This window comes from Canis lupus, chromosome 5 (genome assembly GCF_003254725.2).
Source record: "Canis lupus dingo isolate Sandy chromosome 5, ASM325472v2, whole genome shotgun sequence".
Taxonomy (NCBI): domain Eukaryota; kingdom Metazoa; phylum Chordata; class Mammalia; order Carnivora; family Canidae; genus Canis; species Canis lupus.
The window spans coordinates 42,632,083-42,656,007 of record NC_064247.1 but is presented as its reverse complement, the minus strand read 5'-3'; the positions used below and the strand labels follow the sequence as shown (position 1 = coordinate 42,656,007).

Below are 23,925 nucleotides of genomic sequence, written 5' to 3'. Positions count from 1 at the left end.
CTGCGCCACCCAGGGATCCTTGTACCTTTCATCCCCATGACTTATTCATTTTTTAACTGGAAGCCTGTACCTCCCACTCCCCTTTACCCCCTTTTGTGCAACCCCTCCATCTTCCACTCCTCTCTGGCGACCACCAGATTGTTTTCAGTATTTATGGGTCTGTTTCCGCATTTATTGCTGGTTCGTTTTTTTTTTTTTTTTTTTAGATTCCACATATAAATGAAATCATATGGTATTTGTCTTTCTCTGTCTGATTTACTTCACCTAGCATAATACCTTGTAGGTCCACGCATGCTATCGCAAATGCCAAGCTCTTATTCTTTCTAACTGGTGTAATATTCTATTATATATATATATATATATATATATATATCGCATCTTTAGCCATTCATGTATTGATTGACACTTAGGTTGCTTCCATATCTTGTCTATTATAAATAATGCTACAATAAGCAGAGGGGGACATATACCCTTGAGTTTGTGTTATTTTCTTGGGGTAAATACCCAGTAGTAGAATTACTGGCTTATGCACTGTTTCTATTTTTAATGCTTGAGGAACCTCCATACTGTTTTTCCACAGTGGCTACATCGATTTACATTCCACTCTGGGGTTTTTTTCTTATTGAAGTAAAATTAACATAAAATGTTAGTTTCCCATGTACAATATAATTTTTCAACAATTCTATAGATTTCTCAGTGCTCATTATTTTAAGTGTATTCTTAATCCCCTTTATTTCACCCATGCACCCACCCACCTTCCCTTAGGCAGCCACCAGTTTGTTCTTTGTTTTGTTTTGTTTTTTTGAGTCTGGGGTCTTGTTTGCTTTGTTGTTTCAATTCTGCATGAGTGAAGTCATAGGGCACCCATCCTGGGATTCTCAAAGTAGGACATGGTCTTAATCATTTCAATGCCCAGCAACTACCAGACAGGCCACAAAGATGGGAGAGGCCTGCAGATGAGGGCCTCCGGTTGCCACCCAGACTGACAGCGATCCAGGGAAGCACCGCCTGGGGTGGCTAGGCCCACGCCGGGGCTCGGCACAGATGGGGAGGCCGAGGGAGACTGCACCGACTTGCAAGACCCGGCCCATTGCTCCGCCTCTTTGCGGCAGAGCTCGGCTCGTACCCAGACGGACACCCCGCGCCACCCAACCCCGGCCGGCCCCCACCTCCGCAGTTCCTGGAGGGAGACGCGGCAGGGGTGGTGGCCAGCTTCCCGGGCGGCTGCTCTGACCCCGGCGGCCTGTACCGACAGCTGGCGACCACCGCCGCGGGCAGACCCGCGACAGCGGGCGTAGGCGCGAGGGCGGGCCCGGGTCGGCTCCTCGCCGCCGCCGAGCGCCCGGGCGCAGTCTGCCGCGGAGCCTGCGGGCGCGGGGGCGGGCGCGGGGGCGGGGGCGGGGGCGGGCCCGGGAGCGGCCCGAGCCTGCGCAGTGCGGCGCCCGCGGCCGGCGGGGGATGACGTAACCTCCGCCTGCGGCTTCGGCGCCCCGCCCCGCGCCGAGCTCCGCGAACCGGGCGAGCGCAGCGCGGGCGGCGCCTGGCTGGCCGCCGCCTCCCGCTCGGCGTCCGCGCAGCCCGGGCTTTGTCCGCCGGCCCCGCGGCCGTCCGCGCTTTGTTCCCGGCGCCCGTTCCCCCCCAGGCCGGGGCGCGCCACCGAGCAGCCCTCCGCGCCGCGCTGGCGTCGTCCTCGTCCCCCTCGCCGCCCCCCGCGCGCGGCCGGGCCTTGCCCCCCATGGTCTCCCGGCCCGAGCCGGAGAGCGAGGCCATGGACGCGGAGCTGGTGGTGACGCCGCCGGGCTGCTCGCACCTGAGCAGCTTCAAGGTGGACAACTGGAAGCAGAACCTGCGGGCCATCTACCAGTGCTTCGTGTGGAGCGGCACGGCGGAGGCCCGCAAGCGCAAGGTGCGGCCCCCTGCGTCCCCGGGCCGCTGCGGGCGGCGCTGGCAGCCGCGCGAGACCCCTCGTTTGCAGCGCTGCCTAGCAAGGGGGGAGGGAGGAGGGCTGGTTAGTCGCCTGCGGACCCCTCCCCGGCTGCGCTCGCGGGCCGGGTTGGGGGCGAGAGGGCGCTTCTGCTTTCTCATTCCCTGCTCCCTGCCTCCTCCGTCCCTCCTTCTCCCCCCCCTTCCTCTTCTCTCCATCTCTCCCTTCCGCCTCCCCTCTTTCCCTCCGTTCCCCCTCCCCCCCCTCCCTCCCCCTCCCCCCCTCCCTCCCCCTCCCCCCTCCCCCTCCCCCTCCCCCCTCCCCCCTCCTCCGCGGTCCTCCCGCGCCCTCTCTTCCCCTCCCCCATCTTCCTCCGGGCCCCCCTCCGCCGCGGGGGCGGGGTTTGGGGCGTGCCCAGTTCCGGGGGTGGGCTGGTGCTGCTCTGGGAAGGGGGCGGTTTTCTCTTCCCCGGCGGCGGTGGAAGCCTGCTGACCGCGGACCAAGGTGTCCGGCGTTCCAGCGCTTGGCCTCCCCCAGGAACCCTCCGGGGCGGGGATGGGGGTCCTGAGAAAACGTAGGACAGAACGTTGAAAAGGGACGAAGACCCCGGGGCCTCTTGGGTGGTCCGCCGTGGGGTCAGCCCCTTGCCACCATGCTGAGCGCCCGTTCCTCCAGAGTGTGCATTGAGGCTTACCTGGGTCGAGGAACCGGAACCGTGTGTCGGGATCGGGGGTCGAGTGGTGCGCGGGCCGAACCCCGCGCCGGCTCCGGGGTCCGCGGGAACCAAGGCGGGGAGATGGCGTCGCCCTGGCCTCATTTCAGACTCGGACGTGGGTGGAGGGGTGAGCGGTTGGAAGTGGAGCGACTCAGGCCACTGCTTGCACCTCTACCTGGAAAGCCGTTTCGCTGTCAGCGCGGAGTGTGAGGGAGGGTCGCTGGTAGCTCCGGAGGAGTGGATTTAAAAGATGGGTTTGCTGGGAAGGTGGGACAGTGGCGGGGCTTCTGCGTTAAGAGGCTTCAGAAAGAAACTGATCACCTTCGTGAGACGTTGAGGAAATTACATTTAGTGTTATATTTTTCAGCTATACATCCCATTAGGCTTATTAGTGATGTGGAAATCAAGATAACCATATTCTTATCTGAATAAGTCTTATTACAGGGTAACGCGATTTTGCAGTTTAGTGAGGTTGGGAGGGGTGTTAGTCTCTTTCCACCTTGAGTAACCCTTTTTTTGAAAAGCTGACATCCACTGAGATTGTAGGGAATGTTAAGCATCAGTTTTCTTTGTATCAGTAATGGTGTTGGGAAGCATTACCTCTTAGAATGAACTAAACATTGGAGGTGCTCTATTAGGATCAGAGTGAGATTCTTGCTAATGGAATTGTGTGCTCCTAAAAAAATAGCCTGGTTGAAACCGATGCTCTTCAGGTGATAATCTTGTTACTACTCCATATTGTTAGTTTATTGGTTGAGATTTATATGGTGTAAGATTCCTCTCCACGTTGGGTTAAGTAAGAAATCCCATGCCTTTTTTTCTCACTGCCTCCCCTTCCCCTGTAAATGTTTAACAGTGCTTAAGGAGCCAAGTTTAACCCATCATTAACTTTGTCTCCTTTCCTATTTTAGTATATGTGCTGCTGAAGCGAGCACCTTTGTCTCCTAAAGGAAGCAGTCACTTTTCCTTTTGCTATGTATGTCTTGGATTAATCCTTTAATGTCAGTTGCTTAGTTTGGAAGCTGTTGAAGCACACATCTCTATATTCACTTGTGGGAACTTGAGCTATTGACAGACAAGATGTGGTGACAAATGCTTACCTCTAAAATTCAGACCTGTCAGTGTTGCAGTACCTCTTGGCAGTATACCAGCAAGTTCTTCATCTTTTATGCTCCAGATTTTCGGGGATAGTCCTTTTTGAATCACTTGGGTCCTGTGTAATGGTGTATCTAGCACTCTCTAGTGGCCTAGCTAATGAACAGTTGGTTGGATAAATAGTTTAACTTGATGGTTAACAATGAACAATACGTGTTTGGCAGTTTGTAGATTTCTCAGCTCTGTAGGCTTAGTATATTTTTGATTTTAACAATATGAAATTTCCTACAAAAATATTTCAACTCAAGTTATAATCTTTGTAAATAAAGGTGCCTTTTGAGGCTGAAGTTTCAGCTACAATGTAACCATAGAAACAAAGCCCTGGATAAACAGGAGTTAGAACTTTGTCTAAGTAGAAAAGGGTTATGATTTTGTATCCACTTTTGATTCTTCTTTTGGTAGGCACAGAGTGAGAAGAACATGACTTTCTGTCCAATTTAGGCTTGAATTGCAGTAAATCTTGTGTACTACTGAATGTAAAAGTGTTCCTATGATTTAGGACTGAGTGCTACCACAGCGGCATGTGTTGAATAGAGCAAATATCTTACCATTTTAGGGTGTGAAAAAGAAACTGGCAGTAAAAACATTGAGAATTTACAGTGCTACTGGTTATTATGACATAACATAGTCTACACTGTATTTTGAATATATAGATCCTTGGAAGGTGATATTTTGGTGATTTTTTTTTTCAGATTTTATTTATTTACTCATGAGAGACACACACAGAGAGGGAGAGAGAGGCAGAGAGACAGGCAGAGGGAGAAGCAGGCTCCACATAGGGATTCCAACGTGGGACTTGATCCCAGGACTCCAGGATCATGCCCTGTGCTGAAGGCAGGTGCCAAACTGCTGAGCCACCCAGACGTCCCTTCAGTGATATTTTTTAAAATATTCACTCCTCTTTTTAAAAAAATTCTTTGTGACTCTAAAATTTTGCAGCAGCTTGTCCTCAAGATACAGCCCTCTTTGTAGCTGTAGTAACTTTTACCAAATATACTTGGCCACAAGTGAAGAAGAGGTGTCAAACATACTGTAATTTTGGATTGTTATAGTTCTGGTTTAGTTTGGTCACTAATCTGGAGGGCAGGAAACTGCTTTCGAAGGTTTCTACCTGAGGCACAGAATTTGGGGCCTAAAGCAAGCCTTTGGGTTGAAATTCTTATTTTGTTTGAGAAAGGGGCTAGAGAGAAGGAAATTTACCTGGGAAATAATAGATAAGAGGCCAGAGGGCTCGAAGATCCAGTAATTGTACTTTTAACATTTTGTTGTTTTCTACATTTGTGGTCTTCACACCACTATTTAAATGTGGAATGGGTATCCTTTGGAAGAAAGTAGAATGATTCCCTATTTTTTTTTAGACCTCTCATTCTCCAGTCTAGAGTCAAATTCGAATTCTGGGTTTCTGTCTTGACGAATTGAAATGATAATTGTCCAAAGGCCATTAAATAGGTGTCACACAGCGAGATAATAAATATCTGCCTTAAAATTTAAAGTATTTGTAGATGCCCAATGATAATTCCTACACTTAGGGTAGTTAGAGCCAGAACTTACATAAACCATTGCATAAAATAATTCTAGATGCTTAATTGTTGGTCAGTTTTACTGAGGAAGATTAAAATGCATGATCTGTGTATTAAAACAATTGCAAAGTGACATTATGAACATGTTCTTAATGTGTAAAAATTAAAATACCTTATAGGCTTATAGAATATATAAGGTGAGTCTTTTCTGGCTATACACAATTACTGTCAAGATATGTTTATTGCCTGGGTCCTTCAGATTTTTAAAAAATTATATATGGGCACCTGAGTGGCTCAGTCAGTTAACTGTCTGTCTTTGGTTCAGGTCATGATTCCAGAGTCCTGGGAATTGAGCCTCAATAGGAAGCCTGCTTCTCCCTCTCCTTCGGCCTGCTGCTCCACCTGCTTATGTGCGCACAGGCTGTCTGTCAAATAAAATCTTCAAAAAGTTTTTTGAGTATATATATGAATAAAACAAAGTTACATGATTTTATTTATGTAAACATACATGCTGTGTGTCTTGTTTTCCATTTTTCACCTGTTGCCCATGTGTATAGATCTGTTGAACTGTGCAGTTAATATTCCGTTGGATAGAAACAGCATTGTGTATTTTCCTTTTTTTCAAGCTTTCAGTTTGGAGGATTTGCTAAGAATTCGTATAAGCCTGGTAATCAGTTTATTTTTATTTTATTTTATTTTATTTTTTTATTTTTTATTTTTTGGTAATCAGTTTATTTATTTATTTATTTATTTATTTATTTATTTATTTTAAAATTTTTATTTATTTATGATAGTCACAGAGAGAGAAAGAGAGAGAGGCAGAGACACAGGCAGAGGGAGAAGCAGGCTCCATGCACCGGGAGCCCGATGTGGGATTCGATCCCGGGTCTCCAGGATGGCGCCCTGGGCCAAAGGCAGGCGCCCAACCGCTGCGCCACCCAGGGATCCCTGGTAATCAGTTTAAAGTAATAATCTTAGGCAAGTAATTTTTATGTATATTTTTGTTAGTTGAGGGAGTGAAATGTGATTTGTCTACTTGACATCAAACTTGAGACACCTTTAAAAAGCGCACTTTTTTATTTATGGACAATCGTAGGAAGGGAGGTAGCCAAAAGGAGACAAGTACAAAACTAAACATGAAAGATTAAAGTTGAAGATAGTATAATTTCATAGGGTAATGCCCTTTGATTTTGAGTCTTTACAAAGTGAGAAATACAGATTGTTAGCCTGTGGGCACTTGCCTAAGATGAGAGTAGCTCTAACAGTCAGGGCTGTGTAAATGTGGCTCAGGTGTTTGGCTATTGTGTGGAAAGGGAAATCATTGCAGGAGGAATATGGTCTTATTTCTCTTGAGTCAGTGGTCCTTTGCCATGTGTTTTAGAAAAAGATGTACTGGTCTAGGACTGCACTGTGCTGGTCATCTCTTTATATGTACTGCTTTAGTTCTGGAGTCTGAGAGCCTCCCTTGAGATCTGAATGAATCTCTTATATTTTGAACTTTTTAGCAGAAATCATCGTTGGGGAAAAACAGTTATGCTGTTACTTAGACAAAATACCTAGAGTGACAGGACACATTGGCAGATCATAAACTGAGAGCCATGAAATATCCATGTGTTGCTGGCTTCACCACTGAGACCGGTTAGTCCTCATTGACTCAGCCTGGCGCTTAAGCATGACGTTGAAAATGCTGCTGAGCCCACTCTGGGTTTTGTTTTTTAAAGTTGTCATTTTTTGGATGTTTTTGTTTGTTTGTTTGTTTGTTTTTAAAGATTTTATTTATTTATTCATGATAGTCACACAGAGAGAGACAGAGAGGCAGAGACACAGGCAGAGGGAGAAGCAGGCTCCATGCAGGGAGCCCGACATGGGATTCGATCCCGGATCTCCAGGATCGCGCCCTGGGCCAAAGGCAGGCGCCAAACCGCTGTGCCACCCAGGGATCCCTGTTTGTTTTTTTAAAGTACATTTTTTTTCTTTTCAAAATTTATTGTCTTGAGAAATTAACTTTTGCCTTATTTATCGATGCTTTGAATCTTTCAAATCCTTACAACAAAACATACAATCAACTAAGCAGGGGACAGGTCATTCCAAGTAAAAGATCCAAAATGGAAAAAAATTTTTCTTTTGAGATAATTGTAGATTGATGTGCTATTGTAAAAAAAAAAATACATGGAACTCCCTGTATTCTTTACCCAGTTACCGGAATGGTAACATCTTGCAAACTGTAACAGTATTAACAACCAGGATGTCAGCATTGATACAGTTCATCTTTACACAATGTACCCATTTTATTCAGCCCCCCCCACCCCTGATTATTATCCTCTTATTGTTACTGTGGTACCTTTTGTCACAACTAATGACCAAGCTTGATACGTTGTTATGAACTAGAAGTCATAGAGATCATTAGTTTTTTCCCTAATTTCCTTTTTTTAAAAAACGATTTTTATTTATTCATGAGAGACACACAGAAGCAGAGACACAGGCAGAGGGAGAAGCAAGCTCCATGCGGGGAGCCCGGCGTGGGACTTGATCCCTGGTCTCCAGGATCAGGCCCTGGGCTGAAGGCGGCGCTAAACCACAGAGCCACCCGGGGTTGCCCATTTTCTTTTTCAGAAGCCCATCCAGGATTCCACATTACATTTAGTTGTTATGTCTTCGTAGGCTTCTCTGGATTGTGACATTTTCTCAGATTCTCCTTGATTTTGATGACCTTACCAGTTTTAAGGCATAGTGCTCAAGCATTTTATAGAATGCCCCTATATTTTATATTTTCTGCCCTGGTCTTAGAATCTGCCATTTCACTGAGGGGCCATGGTTCCTTTCACTGGAGAATGGAATTAGAAAATATGGTTCAAGGGGATCCCTGGGTGGCTCAGTGGCTTAGCGCTGCCTTCGGCCCAGGGCGTGATCCTGGAGTCCCGGGATCGAGTCCCACATTGGGCTTCCTGCGTGGAGCCTGCTTCTCCCTCTTCCTCTGCCTGTGTCTCTGCCTCTCTCTCTGTGTCTATCACGAATAAATAAATAAAATCTTAAAAAAAAAAGAAAAGAGGGATCCCTGGGTGGCGCAGCGGTTTGGCGCCTGCCTTTGGCCCAGGGCGCGATCCTGGAGACCCTGGATCGAATCCCACGTCAGGCTCCCGGTGCATGGAGCCTGCTTCTCCCTCTGCCTGTGTCTCTGCCTCTCTCTCTCTCTCTCTATGTGACTATCATAAATAAATAAAATTAAAAAAAATTAAAAAAAAAAAAAAAAAAAAAAAAAAAGAAAAGAAAAGAAAAGAGGGATCCCTGGGTGGCGCAGTGGTTTAGCGCCTGCCTTTGGCCCAGGGCGCGATCCTGGAGACCCGGGATTGAATCCCATATCGGGCTCCCGGTGCATGGAGCCTGCTTCTCCCTCTGCCTATGTCTCTGCCCCTCTCTCTCTCTCTCTCTCTCTCTCTCTCTCTGTGTGACTATCATAAATAAATTAAAAAAAAACAAAAAAAAAAAAGAAAGAAAAGAAAATATGGCTTGAGCAATGGCTGTGCTTGTTGATACCAGTGTTGTGGCTTCTAAGCTCTTGGGAGAGTTAAGAACAAACGTGGGTATACTAATGCTTGTACACACAAGTCTCTGGTTATGCATCTCCACCCCTATTAAAGTATACCTGAGTTCATAGTGCTGTCTCCAACTCTAATCCAATACTACATGTATCATTCTAGCCTTCCCCTCTTGCTTATATGTAACTTCTCTGCCCAGCAGAGTTCAACTTATCCCCCATCCATGTACTTGCCTGTTTATTTTCAGTTCACTTGTATAGTTGTATAGGGCCCAAGGGTAGCCCCCCCAGCCTTCAAAAATGTGACACTTTGGCATATTGTTTATTCTGACGTAAAAGTTCTTAAAGGGACCTCTGCGTGGCTCAGTTGGTTAAGCATCTGCCTTCAGCTCAGGTCATGATTCCAGGGGCCTGGGATCAAACCCTGTGTGTCGGGGTCCTTGCTCATCAGGGAGCCCGCCTGCTTCTCCCTCTCCATTTGCCTGCTGCTCCCCCTGCTTGTGCGCTCTTGTGTGCATGTGTTTTTTTTTTTTTTTCTCTCTCTCTCTGTCAAATGGATGAATGAAATCTTTAAAGTTCCTTAAAAAAAAAAAAAAGGGCCCATGCAAGAACACTCTGATCCTCCTTTGTGTCCAGAAAGCAAGAAATAAATCTCCCATGTCAAATGTGCCAGGAAGTAAAGAGACATTCTTATCACAGGGAATTTAGAACCTAGAAAACTATATAACCTTTGTTACTTTTTACCAATTTATCATTTAGCACAAAATCTGTGTAGAATTCCTTATTAATTGAAGCTCCTGAACATAAGTTTTTGTCCTGTTGATTCCTCTCAAATTTATTGTCTCTTTGTCCAAAGAGTACAAAAACTGCCAGCGTTAATTTCTTTGGGCCTTGATGTCAGTATTGGTCTCCGTATGAGCATATTTATTTTATTTTTTTAAAGATTTTATTTATTTATTCATGAGAATACACAGAGAGGAAAGAGAGGCAGAGACACAGGCAGAGGGAGAAGCAGGCTCCACGCAGGGACCCCGACACGGGACTCGATCCCGGGTCTCCAGGATCAGGCCCTGGGCTGAAGGAGGCGCTAAACTGCTGAGCCACCCGGGCTGCCCGTGTGAGCATATTTAAACTTTGTAATTCTTAGACCAGCTGGAAGAATCTTGAAGGGTAGAAGAAAAATTTTCCTAACAGCTGTTTCAGAATTTTTAACCTGCCCTGCCTTGGGAAGCAGTGTTATCACCTGGCTTAGGTATGGCTCCTTTTGCCTTTAGTTTTATATCCTCCACTCATTTCCAAGTTATGTAGGCAGGTTGTCCCATGCCCTTTACGTAAATGAGAGTTATCTCATACATTTATTTGTAAAACAGTCAGATTCTTTTATCATGGCTTGAGCTGCGTTCTGGCATCCTCTGACTGCCTAACCAGTTATTTACAGATTTGCATGTATTGTGGTTTGCCCTTTGTACTGTGAAAGTTCAGAAGATTGGGTGAATGGGTGGCTCAGTTGGTTAAGCTTCTGCCTTCAGCCCAGGTCATGATCTTGGGGTCCTGGGATCCAGCCCCACATCAGGCTCCCTGCTCAGCAGAGTCTGCTTCTCCCTTTTCCCTTTGCCTGCTCGTCTCTCTCTCTCTCTCTCTCTCTCTCTCTCTTTCTCTCCAAAAAAAGAAAAAGTTCACAAGATTAAGTAGAAAGTACAGAAACTCCATTTTCAGGGTCTGAAGTGACCTTCAGTAGCTTTTATTATTACTTTTTAGCAGCTCTGGTAAAAGATTTTGGGGAATAAAGTGGGAAGTGCAGGTTAAAATGAAGGTTTAAGGTAATCTGATCACTCCCTATACACACTTATAGTTGACAGTTGGAAGGTGGTGTAGAATTTCTTTATTTTTTAAAGACTTTATTTATTCGAGAGAGAGACAGAGAGAGAGGCAGAGAAGCAGGCTCCATGCCAGAAGCCCAATGCGGGACTCCATCCAGGATCACACCCTGGGCCGAAGGCAGGCGCTAAACCCCTGAGCCAACCAGGGATCCCCAGGTGGTGTAGAGTTTAAATTGAGACTAGCCCAAGGGAGAAAAAAAAAGTAGCCTGAGGCAGTCAGTACAGGGGGGGTCGGGTGGGGGGGGTGGCCCTTGTTTCTGCCCAAAAGTGTGACCTGACCAGGTCCCCAAATCTCTCTTGCACTTATTTCTCATTTATGATCATAGTGCTTTACATTTACATAACATTTTATATTTCATAAAGTATATCTTACAGAAAATTTCACTTGGTTTGGGTACTCATGATATACTTTTCAGGGAGGGTGGCAGATAAGTCTCATCCAAGAGCACTGATGTAAACACTAAGTCGGCCTTGAAATTAGGTTACTCTGAGTCTGAAGTTTGTGCTCCCACTAAATTATTCTGGAATGTTTTACAGTATCACTGAGTAAATTCTCTAATATCAGCAGATATTGACCCGGTGCTGTACAAGTTAGACTTAATTCTGACACTTACTCAGACAGTGTAAGATTGCCTAGGTTAAGGAGTTTACTCCTGCAGCACTGTTCCTGCTATACACACTAGTCACAAGTCCAGGTTGTCATCTGTGCTTGCAACTGGTTAGGATCCCTTCTTTGGGTCCAGTAATTTGTTAAAATGGTTTCCAAAACTCAGGGGAACATTTACTTAGGTTTACCAGTTTATTGTAAAGGATATTCTAAAGTGTACAGATGGACAGTCAGATGAAGAGGTACATAGGATCAGGTCTGGGAGGGCCCTAGGCACAGGAGCTTTCTCCCAGTGGAGTAGAGGTGCATCATACTCCCAAGTCACGTGATATAGGAAGATATTAAGCGTTCGAAGCCAACAGACAAAGAATTGAGATGTTTTTGGTGCAAAGGTTTTATTAAAGCACGAGGACAGGACCTGTGGGCCGAAAGCGCTGCACTGGGCTCGTGAGGAGTGGCCTGTTATATCCTTTCAAGTTGGGAGGGGATTAGGGCCAGTGGAAGTCTCCAAAAAGAATTTTGGAAGCAAAGTTTCCAGGACCTTGAGGGGGCTAGCTGCTATTAGGAAAAAGTCATTTTTTAATGTCTAATAAAACCTGAGTCATGAGATCCATCAGATATATATCAGTGAGTCATAGGCTTGGGCGATGATTGCCAACATATATCTTGGGGTGTAGATTAAAAAAAAAACAAACTTTTGTAAACTTCCTTTAAGATTTTTTATTTATTTGAGAGAGAACGTGGAGGGGAGGGGCGGAGGGAGAAGCAGGCTCCCCGCTGAGCAGGGAGCTGGACTTGGGGAGACACAGGGCTTGATCCCAGGACCCTGAGATCATGACCTGAGCTGAAGGCAACCACTTAACTGACTGAGCCACCCAGGTGCCCCCAAAGGAACTTTTATATGTTAAAATATAAAAGGATTTCAGGATCCTGGGGGTCAGGCTAAGATTGTCTTTTGCCCTTAGCAAGGTATTAACATGGAGGCACCTGAGTTCCTAGAGGAAGGTCACTGCCTGTTTCAAGGACTTGTCAGTGGGCTGTGAATAGTAAGGAAATTTAATAATTTCTTTTCTGCTTTTATTTCCCTCATCACATGGATGCATTAACCAACCCAGAAGCCCTCTCGACCTGTCTTTTAGCATTTTTATGAAAACTTCATTACACCGTTATGACTGATTAAGCAGACATTAGTTAAACCGTTACACAGGCGTGATTGATTAAACTACTGTCTGTTGGAGGGGGCTGAAGGGTCCACCCCTCTAATCACAGGGTTGGTTTCCTGGAACCCAGACCCCATCTTGAGGCTGTCCAGAAGCTTTTCAAAAATCATCTCATTAGCATAAACAGACCTGGTTGAAAGGAACTTGTTTGAATAACAAAAGACCCCTTTATCAATCTTATCACTTTGCAAATTCCAAATTGAGAGCTTTGTGCTTAGAACTTTGAAGTAAGGCCAAAATATGTACTACTTATCAGTTATGTCACTGCCACTTTTGTACCTGGAGGGAGTTGGACGGAATCTATTTTAGTTGAGATTCAAAGGCCTGAGTGTGGCTTTCTGAGGTTGGGGAATTTGAGATTAATTTATTTTTTTTGCCTTTTAGTGCCTCAGTTCATGTAGGAAATAGAATGTTTATCCTGTCCCTTTGCTTATATCAGAGTCCACGATGGTATAAAAGTATTATGAGCCTTGAAAAAGTCATTGAAGATGGGCAGCCCGGGTGGCTCAGCAGTTTAGCGCCGCCTTCAGCCCAGGGCCTGGTCCTGGAGACCCGGGATCGAGTCCCACGTCGGGCTCCCTGTATGGAGCCTGTTTCTCCCTCTGCCTGTGTCTCTGTCTATCTCTCTTTGTCTCTCATGAATAAATAAATAAAATCTTTAAAAAAAATTTCATATAAAAAGAAAAGAAAAAGTCATTGAAGAGAAGCACGACAGGTATACTTACCTTCTTACAGTTGTCAGATGTGACTAGACCAGTGGTGGTGGGAAGTGGCGGGTAATATGGGACGTATGCATTAGCTCTGCAGGTGCTGCCTCGTGGTTGTCATTTTCTTTAAGCTGGAATCAAAATTCACTGTACAGCTGAGTCATCCTCGACTTCAAGTGCCTCTTCTGTCCCTGCCCTGTCCTTCTTGGGGTGAGGAGGAAGATGGGGAGAAAAGATAATAGAGATTAGGGTATCCAAGGAAATATTGTTAATATTGAGGCCCAATGAATGGACTTTCTGTGAATTTCTTGCACCATGTAAGCTCAGAACTGTTTGTTTTTAAAAGTTTTTATTTAAATCCCAGTTAACATTCAGCATGATATTAGTTTCAGGTGTAAAATAGAGTGATGCAGCAGTTCTGTAAGGACTCCATGCTAATCACAAGTGCCCTCCTTAATCGCCAATCCTCCCACCCACCTTCCCTCTGGTCACTGTTGTGCCCAAGATTGCGAATCCGAGAAACCACCAAGGAGCCAACACCGATGCAAGCGCACGAGGATTTATTAACAAGCTTGAGCTTGGGTCCAAGTATACCCGACACAGCAGAGCAGGGACTTGGACCCCGAGATGGGTTCCAGCTTAGTTTTATGGGCTGGTCTAGGGGACCTCCAGAAGGCATGGAGGAATTTCTCAAGTTCTGTTTACATTCTGATATGGGACTTTCAGGGGCATTGAGCTCTGTTCTCATTCTAATATGGGACTTTCTGCCACTGCCTTGGGCTCTGTTGTCCTTCTGATACGGGATTCCCTGCTGAGGACATTCTTCAGTTTTTCCTGTAAAGTTGAGCTCTTATTCACAGGGGCCTAAGATGGCTGTACTTGTGCTAATGCTAAACTTGAGGTGGAATGGCCTTAATTTTTCTCGGCCTCCACAGTCACCACCAGTTCTCTATAGTTCAGAGTCTGTTTCTTGGTTTTCCTCTCTCTTTCCTCCTTTGCTCCTATGTTCTGTTTCTTAAATTCCACATGTGCATGAGATCTGACTGACTTCATTTACTATAATCCTCTCTAGCTCCAGCCACGTGGATGCAGACAGAGCTGGTAAATCATTGGCCTGGCTGCTTTTCCTATCACTAAGAATCACAGCTGTGTTTCAGGATTTACTTGCAGGCTACCCGAATCAACTTGAATTAATTTATAGGAGAAAAGGCTTTAATACAAGAAACCACTGTAAGGGCTCCAGGAGCAGTAGATTCTTAGTTGAGTTTTCTGGAACCCCTGCCAGCGTCCAGAATTCTGTTGCCTCTGCTGAGCCAGGAAAGTTGCCAGGGTTGCCTCCCCAACAGGAAGCTGCCTGGGGAACTGAGGGAGGAACCTCGCCAGCCCTGCCGCACCAGACACTCCAGAAAGCAGCCACCCTGTGCCTCCCCAGCCCACTCAGAACAGTAGTGTGTGATACACGAGTGTCCTCACCTTTTCAGTGCCAATAGGAGGGGGTTGGAATAATAACTGACACAAACTCTGTTCTTTCCTGCAGCTGCTTTAACAAGTGCCCACAAAGTGGGGGGTTTAGAACAAGTTCTAGAGGTCAGAAGCCCAAAGTCTGGTAGGTAGGACCATGCCCCTCCAGAAGCTCCTGGGGTGGAAGGCTTCCTGGACTGTTCCAGCTCCCGCCACCCCCCACTCTGGTTTCTGCCTCCTTCACCAGGCCTTTATTCCTGGGTGCACAGTCTCTGTGTCCCTTTCTCAGGGACACTCAAGATGGCATTTGGGGCCCACCCAGATCATCAAATATAATCTCATCTCTAGGGATCCCTGGGTGGTGCAGCGGTTTGGCGCCTGCCTTTGGCCCAGGGCGCGATCCTGGAGACCCGGGATCAAATCCCATGTCGGGCTCCCAGTGCATGGAGCCTGCTTCTCCCTCTGCCTGTGTCTCTGGCTCGCTCTCTCTATGTCTATCATAAATAAATAAATCTTAAAAAAAAAAAATCTCATCTCTACACCCTTAACTTGATTACTTATGCAAAATACTTTTTCCAAATAAGATAGCATTCACTGGTTCTAAAGATTAAAACAGGGATCCCTGGGTGGCGCAGCGGTTTGGCGCCTGCCTTTGGCCCAGGGCGCGATCCTGGAGACCCGGGATCGAGTCCCGCGTCGGGCTCCCTGCATGGAGCCTGCTTCTCCCTCTGCCTGTGTCTCTGCCTCTCTCTCTCTCTGTGTGACTGTCATGAATAAATAAATAAAATCTTTAAAAAAAAAAAAAAAGATTAAAACAGGGATACACCTTTTGGGGAGCTAGCAGGAGCCAGGTTAGCCCCACTACAAATCCTAACACATAGAGGCACTGTCCTCAGTGTGTTAAAAAGCATCAGATCATTTAATCTTTGTAATACTGGTTTGAGGTAGATATGTGTCCACATTTTAGAAGTCAGGAAACCGAGGCAAAGAGAATCATGTACCTTGCTTCATATCTCATAGCGAGAGTGATGGAATTGAATCCGCTCCTGTGTCCTGTGACCGATGTTGAGTGGGTCTCCGGATCAGCTACAACTGAAAGCCACATCTTTTTAAAGAATTAACTGGAAGTCAGCAGCTACAGTAAAAAAGTTACTTTATTTTTTTAATATTTTATTTGTTCATGAGAGGCACACATCGAGAGAGAGAGGGAGAGAGGGGCAGAGACACAGGCAGAGGGAGAAGCAGGCTCCATGCTGGGAGCCCGATGCGGTACTCAATCCCAGGTCTCCAGGATCACACCCTGGGCTGAAGGTGGCGCTAAACCGCTGAGCCACCTGGGCTGCCCATCCTAATTATTTTCACTAGTACTTAACAGTACTACTCACCTGCCTTTGTTTTAACTCAGGAGGCAGATATTATGAACTTCCTTGTGTAAGTTAGTATTGCTCATTTTAGGATCTAGAACTGTGCTGTTCACTAGCCACATGTGCTATTTGTAATAGGAAATAAACATCCAGTTTCTTGGTGGTTCTAGTCAGTTGTAGGGAATGACTACTGTAATGGACAGTGCAGATCCAGAACACTTGCAGCAACATAGAACGTTCTATTGGACAGTGCTGATACAGACAAATAACAATGTAAAAGACAACACCAAAGACAAATTTCTGCTTTTTGTATTTAGTGTCTGTAGCCTATTGACTGGCTGCTTGATTAATGTTAGAGAACTGAGTTGAATCCATCGAGGCCTTCAGTGGTGAGTTCTAAACCACCTGTAGTTGAGTAGTCTAGGTCTTAATGTGCTAGAACATAGTCACCCAGATGAGTATTTAAGTCCTTAATTACATACTTTCCTTCTGTTCTTTGAGTTTTCCCACTTTGAGTTCTCTATTCCATATGAATTGAGGTCATACGCCTTATAAGAAACATTTGTTCTTTAGAATTCCATAGAATTCGAGCAGAAATTGTATACAGACTTTTTTTATTTCCCCAGTCCTCCTTAATCAGATGTGGTTGTTCTTTTAAATTTCAGAGCATTTGGTTTATGTCTCACACTATAACTGTATATATTATCTGTGTGTTTATTATTTCCTGTTACGGCTTTTTATCCCTCCTATTAAAGCACAATCCTTGATGAATCTTTGTTAAGTGAACATGCTCCTGTCCTTGTGAACAGCGCCCAGTGCTCCAAATGTCCCCTTTAAGCCCTTTCCTGGTCCCTCTGAGGAGTGTCGACTGTCTACCTTTACATGGCCAGCAAAGGACCTTTGCCTGCCTTTGTACTTTTGTATGACGGTGGTTGCAAACAGTATGTCCTTTTTGTGGCCAGGTTCCTCTGTGTTCTCTTGTGAGATTCATCTCTGCTGCTGGATGTACCATGAGTTCCTTTCTATTGCTCTGCTCATTGCATTCAATGTCTATACCACAGTTTGTGCTTTTTGCTCCCGATGAGTATTTTTATTTATTTTCAGGTTTGAGGTATTACAATTATGACATTCTTTTATGTGTCTTTTGGTGTCCTTGATACATGCAGTACTGTCATGTATATGTTTCTATTTCTGTTATATATAAACTTGGGAATTATTGAGTTACAGGCTATGTATTGTTGAGTAGTTTACCCTTAAAAAAATTTTTTTTTAAAGATTCTTTTTTTCTAAAGATTTTATTTATTTTTTTCGTGAGAGACACAGAAAGAGAGAAAGAGAGAGGCAGAGACACAGGCAGAGGGAGAAGCAGGCTCCATGCAGGGAGTCTGATGTGGGACTCGATCCCAGGACTCCAGGATCACACCCTGGGCGGAAGGCAGGTGCTAAACCGCTGAGCCACCCAGGGATCCCGTTTTCCCTTTATTTAAAAGAAATACAAAGCCTACAAAAATAGCAAGAATACCAAAATATCATATACATTTATCTATACTCATCAGTTTCTTTTGGGTATATTAAGGTTTGGATAAGGTGGTGTTTGTTGGCCAGAGTACTCTGTTCTAAAGGTGACCTTTTCCCCTCTAATTAACAAAAGTAGTCTTTGTTACTTTGAAACTGAGTATCCAGTGCCCCAGTGTACATACATACAGACATATGTAGACACAGGCATATGTGTACACATGCATATAAGTAATTTAATGTATTTTTTATTGATGTAAAATTAATAAAAATTAAAGATGAACAATTCACTATATTCAGGATGTTCTATAGTCATCACTCCACCTCTACCAAGTTTCAGATCATTTCTATCTGCTCCCTATTCTCTCTCTTCAGCCCTTAGTAGCCTCTAATCTCTATTCTGTCTCTCTGGATTTACCTGTTCTGAATATTTCATATGAATGGAATCACACATTATGTGACCCTCTGTGTCCATCTGCTCTCACTTGGCATTACGTTCTCAAGGTTCATCTATGTTGCAACTGTGTCAGAACTTCATTCTTTTTTATGGCTGAATAATACTCCATTGTGTGGATATACTATATTTTGTGTATCCATTCATCCTTTAATGGGAATTTGGTCTGTTTCTTCTACCTTTTAACTATTGTGAATGACCCAGTATTTTTCTACTCTGTGGTTTTAGCATCCATTGATGACTTTTTCCTGAATCCATTGATGATGATGATGATTGGAAAATGAAGATTTTTGTATGTGTATTTTTGTCTTTCCAACTACATTGATTAGATGGAATTCTCCTGTGAAGACTGTTAAGACTGTGTGTGTTTAGTATTAATAATCAGAAGGGACTTGGGGATTCTTTTTTATTCGGTATGTAATCTATTCTCGTTATTATTCATTTTTATAGTCAGATTGTACCAGAATTCCCTAGTGGGAATTCCTTAAGCTGGCTCACCATTCTTTATAACATGCCTCTCTCAGTGTTGGAGTCAGTGGCTTTTTAAAAAAGATTTATTTATTTGAGAGAGAGAATGCTCTCTTGTATGAGTTGGGAGGGAGGAGCAAAGGGAGAGGGAGAGAGAATCCCAAAAGCAGGCTCCATGCTCAGCTCAGAGCCCACCATGGGGCTTGATCTCACAACCCTGAGATCATGACCTGAGCCGAAATGAAGACTCAAGACTGAGCCACCCAGGCACCCCAAGCGTGGATTTTATTTAAATGAAAAAGATTTAGCTGAATTGTGAATATGTGTGTGCATTTATTTGTAATTAAGGCTTTCTTTCCCTGACCTGGTAGTATCAGGACATTATCAGTTTCTGTGTTTTTAGAGGAGCTCTCTACCTGTAAATTGCTATATTTTTTTGTGCAGCTGAGATCTTTTTCTTGAGGCAGATTTTTATTTCATGAAATTCTGTAGGACGACAGGTAATGTATTTTTACATTTAAAGTTCAGGGCTTGGGGGCAGCCCTGGTGGCTCAACGGTTTGGCGCCGCCTTCGGTCCAGGGCCTGGTCCTGGTGACCCGGGATCGAGTCCCACGTCGGGCTCCCTGCATGGAGCCTGCTTCTCCCTCTGCCTCTCTCCTCTCTCTCTCTCTCTGTCTCTCATGAATAAATGAATAAAATCTTAAAAAAAAAAAAAAAGTTCAGGGGTTGGGCTGAGCGCCGCCTTCAGCCTAGGGCACAATTCTGGAGACCCAGGATCGAGTCTCATGTCAGGCTCCCTGCATGGAGCCTGCTTCTCCCTTTGCCTGTGTCTCTGCCTCTCTCTGTCTCTGTCTCTCATGAATAAATAAAATCTTAAAAAAAAATAAAGTTCAGGGCTTAATTTTGATCTTTTAAAAAAACTTTTTGTGTATTTTGGGATTCCTTGGGTGTCTGACTCTTGATTTCAGCTCAGGTTGTGTTCTCAGGGTCATTAGATTGAGCCCCAAGTTAGGCTCCATGCTTAGTGGGGAGTCTGCTTGAAGATTCTTCCCTTCTGCTCGTACCCCCACTCGCATGCACTCTCTATCTCTAAAGTAAATACATCGCTTTTTAAAATTTTTGTGTGTTTTAAGGGAAAACTTAGTGTTACAGATGTGTAATTATCCAGATGAGCTAATATTTTCAAGGTAACGCTGTTCTTGAATTTTTTGTTATATAAATAGATTTGGATTTACTGTTTTAAGCTCATAGAGAAATTTTTTTGATCACTGTAATGCCTTTTAAATATCCTGGGTGATGAAAATAAAGGACATCTCTTAATCTTTCCCATTCTTTATATCTGTATTTGTAGTGAGTAGTAAATGGACTTTAGCTTGTGATTATAATCTCAGAATCTTGTTCTGTTGCTTACAGTATTTTGAGCTACAGGGAAATTTTCCATGATACCTGAAGGTATCACTCGTTCACATCTAATATAACTGTATGTGTAATTTAAAATGTCCCCTGTATTCTGAAAGCAATTATGGTTACTCAATTTCTTTATCACTGGAAGAATGGATTATACAACTATACTAATATGGCATTTTATTTTTTAAAATAAATTTAAAAATATTTTTTAAATTTTTGTTTTGTTTTTATTTTTATTTTTTTTAAGATTTTATTTATTCATGAGAGACACAGAGAGAGAAGCACAGGCACAGGCAGAAGGAGAATCAGGCTCCATGCCCGGAGCCCGACGAGGGACTCGATCCCGGGTCTCCAGGATCACACCATGGGCTGAAGGCGGTGCTAAACCTTCCAGAATCTCCAGCCACCCAGGCTGCCCTATTTTTGTTTTAAAGATTGATTTATTTGAGAGAGAGCACACGAGCACATGAGTAGGAGGGCAAGGGTGAGAGAGAGGAACATGTCTGATTTGTCCTGTGATTTGGGATTTTGGCCACATGGCTCCTGTCTTTAAGGAGCATAGGTCCATGTACCGTCCCTGTCCAGCCCATCTGCACCAGTTCTGCATCTCCTGGAGGCTGATGAAGTGGCCAGTGTCCCCAGATGGCTTCCCTTAAGGCAGTTACCCTCTAGGTGAAAATGGTGATTCGTGTTTTATGTAAATTAGGTTTGAGACTAGTCCCCAGAGCCTCTCCTCTGTCTGTGCCCTCCATTCTAGGTGAATGCACAGCCTGTCAGCCCTGGGCTTGGCCCTTGATCGTGGGAGTGCAGAGTGAAGCTTAGGCGGGGCTGTCTCCAAGCTGAGGGATTCCTAGGGTTAGGCACATCCTAGGCCACATTCTGTGTCACACACACCTCACTCCCCACAATGGTCATGAGCATGTACACTAACTTTCTGCAGATGTCAGAAGAGCCTAAAATCTTCCCCAGGGGGTGATTGTGAGCATTGAATGACGCAAATCATCTGAAAGCCTCTGGCACCAGAGTCTAGAGTACATTCGGTGTGTGGTGTGGAATATTTGTGGGGGCAGTCCTTCTGTTTTAACCTTCCTTCTCCATACCCTGTTTATCTTCTCCTTCATCTCCTTGCTTCCTGCCCATCCATCGCAACAGAAGAAAATCTTATACTGTGGTGTCATCTCAGAGGTTGGAAATTCAGTTTGATGATCTGCAGGGAGTTTACAGTTACTACAGCGTAGAGGTCATATTGTGCTAGAAAACAGTGGTGTTCTGGGTGGTTTGGGTGTATAAGAATTATCACTGCTCACAATTGCTGAGATTAAAATTTTAGGTTTCTGTGGTCTAATTCTTGGCAACACTTTCTTTTTCTTGTTCTTCTGTATCATTTTGACTCATGTCCCTCTCTGTTGGTTGATGGAGTGCTTCTAAGTTTGCTGTGGTCTTGTGACCTGGAATATCAAATATATAGTGAGGTCCACAGTAAGGGTGGCTAGGCTATGAGTTGCTGGTCTGAAATGGGGACAGGAGCCGAGACAGTGGCAGGAAGAGAACGCAGAGACTGATGGTCCCTAAAGCCTCATGTGGTAAACACCTGAGCAGCTGATGGGTTTTGTGAATTGAGATGGTGGGTTGAACTTTCTTAACACGGAGCTAGTTTGGAGCTAAAGTACCTTTTGGAGCAGTTGAAAGGATTAACGAAGATACCCTGTGATTTCCTTTCCTCCGGTTCCCTTGTCGTTTGTGATCATTTTGCTTGACCACTTTCTCTCTCTGAGAACGTAAGGTTTTTAATTCTCTTCACTCCCTTTCAGGCCAAGTCATGCGTCTGTCACGTTTGTGGTGTTCACCTGAACAGGCTCCACTCCTGCCTGCACTGTGTCTTCTTTGGCTGCTTCACAAAGAAACATATTCATGAACATGCGAAGTCCAAGCGGCACAACCTGGGTAAGGCGCTCTGGGACACGGCTTTAGGGTGTGGGGCCGCCCTCCCCCAGGGGCCCGTCTGAGGCCCTTGTGAGAGTCCAGGGTCGGAGGACTACACAGGGCACAGAAGGACCATGCACCCAGCTTTTGCCTGGAGGCACTGGGGTTGATGTGAATATTGTGTGCAACTGGAAATGATAATTTAAAGCAGCTCACTGTTTCAGTGTTCTTTGAAACCTTGTTTTTTAATGCAGTGTCGGAGTCCTCTTTCTCTCTGAAAAGCCTAATTAGGTTAGATTAGGCAAAACCCCACAAAGAAAGATCTTAGATGAAGTGCTGGGTTATTGAGGTCAGCACAGATGGCAGCCAGCTGGGGGTTTTTTACTTTTTATGGATTTTCACTCCTCTCCACAACACAGTCATGGAAAGGCTAACAGTTCATGACACTGTGGCATTATGATGAATTTATATCTCTTATACTTACCAGTTCAGACTGTCACACGTTCTGGAAGTTACATAAAGCAAAGTTTTGTCCCTGGCTTTATTTTCTAATTGTGCTCATTAGGTGTTTCTCTCTCCTTCATAATGATGTTTTAAGTGATGGTGAGGTTTTTAGGCACTCCTTGAGAAAATCACTTTGAAAAAGTCCAGCCCAAAGAACCTCTTACTTCATGGGGGCTCTGCAGTTCCAGTTAAAGATCTTTTTTTTTTTTTTTTAAATAAGATTTTATTTATTTATTCATGAGGGACACCGAGAGAGAGGCAGAGACGTAGGCAGAGAGACAGAGAGAGAAGCAGGCTCCACACGGGGAGCCCAATGTGGGACTTGATCCTGGGACCCCAGGATCACGCCCTGGGCTGAAGGCAAGTGCTCAACAGCTGAGCCACCCAGGTGTCCCCCCAGTTAAAGATCTTTTTAGAGCCTTTTTAAATAGTAGGGATGGGGGACAACCTGGTGGCTCAGTCATTGAGCCTCAGGTGGTGGTCCCTGGGTCCTGGTATTGAGTTCTGCATCATGCTTCCTGCATGGAGCCTGCTTCTCCCTCTGCCTATGTCTCTGCCTCTCTCTGTGTGTCTCTCATGAATGAATAAATAAATAAAATCTTAAATAGTAGGGATGGAATGTACTAAGTCCTCTATGGCGGACTACTGCATTCATAACGGAGAACATACAGCAAGTGCTGTTAAGAAGGCTCCTGGAATGAGGGGTTTTTTGGGGAGAGAGCTCGTGGTGCCAGTAATGCTTTCATGAATTATGTCCCATGGAGAAATGAGGGATCTCTTCTTACATTGACCAATCAGACGAAAAAGACACTGCTCAGGACAGTGTGGATGTGATAAAAGTGTGCAGTATTTACCTAATGTAGACACTTGCATTTACAGTGTAAATGAAGAGTATTCCTGCCCTGAGTTTTAGACCCATTTAGGCTGCTCTGCTGTTACGCCTGGGCTGTGATTCTGTGGGCTAAAGAGTTATGGAACATTGGAAATATATTTGCACTTAAAAAGCTATCTGAAGAATTTTGTTGTTACCCAGAGTCATTTATAAAAATGACTTTAGAAATTTATTCATTTTATTAACCTGATTGATAAACTCTGCCACTACTTTTGGTAGAGTGCATGCATTTTAGGTTTGTTTTCAGAAACAAAACCTTGAGATGGGAGAAAGATCTAGTCCTTCACTGTTAGAGTCTGTGAATTTATTGAAGATTGCTCGTGTATGTGTTCATCCAGGCTAGGAGTTTTCTGTGTCTGGGAGGGGAGGAGTGGAGGGCAACGGGCACAAGAGAGAGAGGCTGAAGTGTAGAAGTGCTAGAGGAGAACATAATCCTGGCAGCCCTGACTCCCACCTGGTGGTTTGGTTCCCGACTAGCCAAGAGCACCTGCCTGTCCTCTGCCCTGTGCATCTCACTGCTGCTCCCACCTGCTTATCTCTAGAGCAACTTCTAGGCTGTCCATATTTTGGTTGTCATTTTATAAGGGTATTTTGCAGGACGTCCAAGGGCAGAGTAATTGAGCAGTGGTAGGGGGACTAAGGCGCCTTGATTTCCTTGTGTTCAGGTTCTTCC

The 23,925-nt window shown here is 44.7% G+C and overlaps 1 protein-coding gene across 5 annotated transcripts in view; it reads left to right on the top strand.

Annotated features, from left to right (window-relative positions):
• Window positions 1-1,515: 1,515 nt before the first annotated feature.
• USP22 (ubiquitin specific peptidase 22) overlaps window positions 1,516-23,925 on the top strand; it is a 62,046-nt gene continuing 39,636 nt past the window's right edge. For 4 of the 5 annotated variants that reach the window (XM_035716928.2, XM_035716931.2, XM_035716930.2 and 1 more), the window contains exons 1-2: window positions 1,516-1,906; window positions 21,745-21,877. In XM_035716928.2, coding sequence (XP_035572821.1) covers window positions 1,736-1,906; window positions 21,745-21,877 — 304 coding nt within the window. In that variant the 5' untranslated portion in view covers window positions 1,516-1,735. The remainder of the gene's footprint in view (window positions 1,907-21,744; window positions 21,878-23,925) is intronic. The other variant, XM_025428103.3, reaches the window with a different exon arrangement.